General features: G+C 64.2%; 1 protein-coding gene across 1 annotated transcript; it reads left to right on the top strand.

Moving 5' to 3' along the window:
• Window positions 1–931: 931 nt before the first annotated feature.
• OSM (oncostatin M) lies at window positions 932–4861 on the top strand. The gene is made up of 3 exons (XM_045534443.1): window positions 932–992; window positions 2550–2683; window positions 3246–4861. Exons 1-3 carry the CDS (start codon window positions 959–961, stop codon window positions 3831–3833), a joined length of 756 nt encoding a protein of 251 aa, XP_045390399.1. The 5' UTR covers window positions 932–958; the 3' UTR covers window positions 3834–4861.
• Window positions 4862–5176: the final 315 nt, after the last annotated feature.

The following is a 5176-nucleotide window of genomic DNA, read 5'->3' as shown; positions in this document are numbered from 1 at the left end:
CCCACCCCCGACAGCTAGTACTTGGAATTAGATTTTCATCTTTTCTTTTCCCTTCAAAGGCTTTTTGCCTTTTATGTCCATGATGGCGACAGCCCTGTGAGGTGAGCTGGGAAATGCTTTTCTCCCCCTCATTTTACAAGTGGGGCCTCTGAGGCCCAGAGAGGTTGAGTGACTTGCCTCAGATCACACAGCACATCAGCGGGCTTGAACCCTGGTCTCCTGTTTTTCTTGTTCCAAGTGTCCAGTTCTCCCCAGACAACACTGTCTGCAGAGACCGGGCCACCTTTGGGCTGTGGGCCTGGGACGGGGCAGGCTGGTAGCGGGGGCGCAATGAAGGAAAGGAGACAGCTAGGAGCTGGGCTGGGGGATGCTGGTCCCGGGGCCAGAACCACAGTCTCGGGGCTGCCAGCCTGGGTCTGGCTCTGTGCCCAGAGCCCAGTGGTTTCCGCTCACAGATGTCCCAACAGCTCCGGCGAGAGGGCGGGAAGGGCACTCAAGAAGGAAGATGTCTCGCTCCCCTCAGCCCCAAGCCCTGCGAGGCCAGTGGCTCCTGGGCAGAGACTGGCCTGGGGTCCCCAGGGGCCCAGTCCCTCCTGCCCATCCCGGCTCAGGCCCCCAAAGATGGCACGGACTCCCTTCCTCCCCACTTGCCCCAGGAAGGCTGAGGCTGCGGTTTGCATCATCCTTGGGCGTGGGGCTGACCTCGAAGAACGAATTCGAAGAAAACAGGAGGAGGAGCGGGCACACCACCGCGCCCAGCGCCCATTGGCCGCTGTGGAAATTTTGGTTTTTGGGGTCATGTTCCCAGAAGGCCTGCCCTCCCCCCACCCCCTCCCCACCCACCTCACGAGGTGTTGGCCAATCGCCCCGGCGGGCATAAAGTGGCTGCCAGCCCGCAGGGCTCCCAGCCTTGAGGTGTCACCCCCAGCAGGCACGGGCCGCAGCTCGGGCACCCAGCATGGGGACACAGATCACACGGAGGACGCTGCTCAGTGAGTACTTCCTTCCTCCCCGCCAGCACCCGCTCGCTGTGCCCACGGGCACTGCGGGCAGCAGGGCCACCCTCTGCCCTCTGGGAGCTGGGGAGACCGGGCACCGGGCAGAAGGATGCTGAGAAGGGGACAGAGCCAGGAGGTCAGGCCGAGACAGGACTCCGCTGAGAGCCCAGCATCCCCGCAGGTGGAGAAGGGGTATCCCTGGAAGGCTTCCAGGGGGAGGCAACATAGAGGCAACTCCAGGAGCCAGGGTGTGAGGGAAGAGGATGGGCTGGGACAGGCAGGGGAAGCAGGAGGGAGGTTGCAGGGAGCCGCAGGAGCCAGGCAGGGGACAGGGGACGTGTGCAGGGGCCGTGGGGGTCCGGAATGGATAGAAAGTGCCGGAGCCCTCACCATCACACAGCACACACAGCCACACCCACACGGCGACGCGCACACAGAGCCACGTGACGTCACCGGGGCCCTCAATCTCACCAACCTGGGAGCCCCCACGTGCAGATCCGGGCCCTGGGGGGAGCGGAGCAGGTGCCCCCTTGAACACCTCACCCACACCCGGACGCACAGCCACGCAGACAGCCTAGTCCCACGCGCCCCTGCTGCACACACATGGGTCCCCCCAGCCAGCGCCCGGCGGTGGATACCTGGGGAGGCAGCAGGGGTGACCTGGGGTGGCTGGGCCTGGGTGCCCGGCCCCTCTGCCCTCCCCAGAAGCCAGTCTTCCCCTAGGGGCCGGATGGTTCCTAGGAGGGAACGATGGTGTCACTGCCTTCCGGGCCATTGCGCCACAGGCCCCTTCCGACCACGTGGCTGCCGGTGCCCAGTGGGGAGGGGGGCTGGCGAGTAGCAACTGCGCCCGCCCCCTGGAACCTTCTGATGGGCTCACAGCATCCCTGGTGGGCCTGACAGAGCGGCCACTTATGGAGAGAGGAGGGGGCACGAGAGGTGGGGCAGAGCACTGCCCTGTGTGACCTGGGCAGCCCTTCTCCTGCCACTTGGTTTACCTGTCAGTAACACGGGGGCATGGACAGGTGATCGCCCACGTCTGCTCCAGGCCGAGCCTCTCCTGGGTCCGCAGATGGAGCTCAGGGCACCGGCTGCTCCCGGGCTGCCTGCCCCAAAGCCCTCTCCAGCCCGTCTGCATGGAGGGCAGGGGTCTGTTACTGGGGGCCCAGGGTAGCTGACGAGGCAGGGCCCTGGGTCAGTGGCCGGACCTTGTCCCCAAGGTCTTGCAGAGAGCCAGCCCCACCCGGCTGCCTGGTGTCAGCTCCTGAGGCTGGGACCGTGGTGTCTGCAGGACTGAGCCTCCACAAAAAGACCTGTTTGCTAAATGGCAGCCACTGTCCCGGGCCCTCCCACTCCTGCTTCAAGTCCTGGGCAGTGACTCACTGGGGAGGTGGTGGTGGCCCCAGCGGGTATTCCCGTGCACACAGCGCCCCACGGTGCCCGGCCCCTGCCCTCGCTGCACAAAACCCGGGATGAGGTGAAGCGCCTCTCCCAGGCTCCCACCTGTGGCTTCCTGGCCAGGTCAGGTGACACCTCCCTTCTCTGCCCCAGGTCTGGTCCTCGGACTCCTGTTTGCAAGCATGGCAGCCATGGGCAGCTGCCCGGGAGATTTCCAAGTGCTGCTCGGCCAGCTGCAGAAGCAGGCGCGCTCCATGCAGGACCCCAGCATGCTCCTGGACCCCTATGTGAGCACCTGGCCCCTGTGGCATCTGGGTCTCAGGGAACTGCGGGAGTCAGGGAGGGAGAGAGCCTCTGGGAGGACCGCCACTCCATATGGGGGGGCTGGGGAGACTGAGTCCCCTGTTATTCCAGCCCTAATCTTGAGAACCTAAGGGCACGACACAGCTTCCCTAGTCCCGTGAGCCCGGAGCGTGAATCCAACACCACTGCCTTGTCCCTTTCATGTCCAGCATTTATCACACACCTGCCACATGTTTTGTTCCATGCACGGGGACATAGCAGCGAGCAAAAGAGAGACCAGCCCTCTTGAAACCCCCCACTCCCCACTGACATCCCCATGCCACCAGTGCAGTCACCCTGCTAGCCCCCCAACATCCCTCCAACCCTGCCTGCAGCGACCTTGGGTTCCCCTGCCCTCTCGGGCCTCAGTTTCTGGACCTGTACAATGGGAGGATCCAATAGGGGTGCGTGAGGTTTCACCTTTCAAGGCCGACCAGAGCAGACTGGTCTGTGTGTGTGTGGTTGGGGTCCCCAGCACTCACCCTCTGATTCTCCTGTTCCCCCCAGATGCGCATCCAGGGCCTGGACTTCCCCAAGCTGAGAGAGCGCTGCAAGGAGCGCCCCGGGGCCTTCCCCAGCGAGGGTGCCCTGCGGGGGCTGGACAAACAGAGCTTCCTGCGGACCCTCAATGCCACACTGGGCCTCGTGCTGCACCAACTGGCCGCCGTACAGCAGCAGCTCCCCGAGGCCCAGGGCTTGCGGAGGCTGCCCGAGGCGAGGCTGAGCGCCCAGGACTTGGAGATGCTGCAGATGGCCAGGCTGAACATCCACGGGCTCAGGAACAACATCTTCTGCATGTCCCGGCTGCTGGGCAGCTCCCGGCACGCGGCTGCGCCCACTCAGGCGGCCCCGGGGACCTCGCCGCCGCCCACCCCCGACCCAGGTGCCTTTCAGCGCAAGCTGGAGGGCTGCAGGTTCCTGCACGGCTACCACCGCTTCATGAGCTCTGTGGGGCAGGTCTTCGGTGAGTGGGGGAAGAGCCCGAGCCAGAGCCACAGGCACAGGCCCCCCCGGGCCCTGCAGGAGGAGGCCCCCAGAGCCAGACCACCCAGGAGGGGCAAGAGACTCGTGCCTAGGGGGCAGCTGCCCCGGTAGCCTTAGGAGCAGCCCTGCAGGTGAAGGATGCGGCAGGTGTCTGTGGGTGGAGGGGGCGTGGCAGGAGGACGCCTCGGGGTCTCCAAACCTGCGCCCACCCCAGCCCTGCTCAGAAGTGCACTTTAGGAGGCGGGAGCTGGGCAGGCCCCTTCTGCCTCCCCCCGGCTGTGGGGCCGGGTCGGGCTGTTGTGCTCCGCAGCTCCGAGTTCCCAAGTCCCGGGGGGGCGGCCAGGTCCGGCCACGCAGGGCCGACTTTCCATTGATTCAGGGGTCTGATGACACAGGGTGACTCATGGCTGGGCTGACTGCCCCCCTGCTCGGCTCCCCGGAGGCCTGCCGGCCCTTCCCTCTCATGACTTGCCGGGCTATTGCCCCCAGACTTCCTCCTTTCCGTGGTTCTGAGGGGAGGTCACGGCCTGAGCGGGCCTCCTCTGCCTCACTGCGTCTCAGGCCAGACACCTGGATGTCTGGGCGACCTCACTTTAGGCAGCTGTATCAGGGGCAGGGTGTCCCAGAAGGAGAACTGATCTGAGGGTCCAGGGAGCAGGACTCGGGTCCCAGCCAAGCCCCCAACTCGCTGTGTGACCTCGGGCAGGTCACTTTACCTCTCTGGACCTCAGTTGTCTCTTTGTGAAGCCAGGGAGTTGGGGACCGTGTAAGCCCCCCTCTGTCTGTTGCTGGGACCCTGTGACACAGGGTGGCTATCAGATTCTCTGTAAACCAGGACACGCAGTGCCAAGGGCGATTGGGTGGCTCAGGCCGAGCTCTCTGCAGACCTCCCAGCCCCCGGCAGCCCAGCCCTGGGGCCTCGCTGCGGCTGCTCCCCCTGGTGGCGTAGCCTGGAATTTTCTCACGCTGAAACCACTGCCCTGCGGGAGCGGGTTCCAGAAGCAGCTGGGCCAATTCCCTGGAGGAACATGATTAATTTATCAATTTTTATCAGTTTCGTATTTATAAGGCTTATTTATGATGTGTATTTAATGTTAATATTATGCCAACATGTATTTAAAACTTGCCTGGTTTCTAAAGCCCCTGTGTGTGTCTGTTGCCTTGTGGGAGGGGAATTTTGGGGAGAGGGGGCCCAGTGTATTGGAGAAAGGGGGTCCCCAGGTGCCAAGGCCAAAAGCGTTCACGCCCTGGGGGTGCCCTGGACATCCTTGCTCTGTCCAGGAGGGGAAGCCACATACTCCGGCCAGCCGGGGGCTCTGAACATGGGGGCGTCTCAAACACAGACGAGGCGTTTGTCACGGCTGAGTGGGGCTCCCTTGAGACGCTGGGGTGTTGGGAGGTGGTGGCAAGGGGGTGGGAGGGGGTGGGAGGAGGGGTGCAGTGTGGGGGGTGTC

Source organism: Lemur catta, chromosome 21, assembly GCF_020740605.2.
Source record: "Lemur catta isolate mLemCat1 chromosome 21, mLemCat1.pri, whole genome shotgun sequence".
Classification (NCBI taxonomy): Eukaryota; Metazoa; Chordata; class Mammalia; order Primates; family Lemuridae; genus Lemur; species Lemur catta.
Note: the sequence above shows the minus strand (reverse complement) of the source record. Positions and strands in the feature narration are given on the sequence as shown.

Bases quoted from the DNA above. Each gene is read 5' to 3' on its own strand.
- OSM (XM_045534443.1), top strand. From the start codon at position 959: ATGGGGACACAGATCACACGGAGGACGCTGCTCA. The intron at 993-2,549 runs GTGAGTACTTCC...TCTCTGCCCCAG, and splicing joins CACACGGAGGACGCTGCTCA to GTCTGGTCCTCGGACTCCTG. The intron at 2,684-3,245 runs GTGAGCACCTGG...TGTTCCCCCCAG, and splicing joins GCATGCTCCTGGACCCCTAT to ATGCGCATCCAGGGCCTGGA.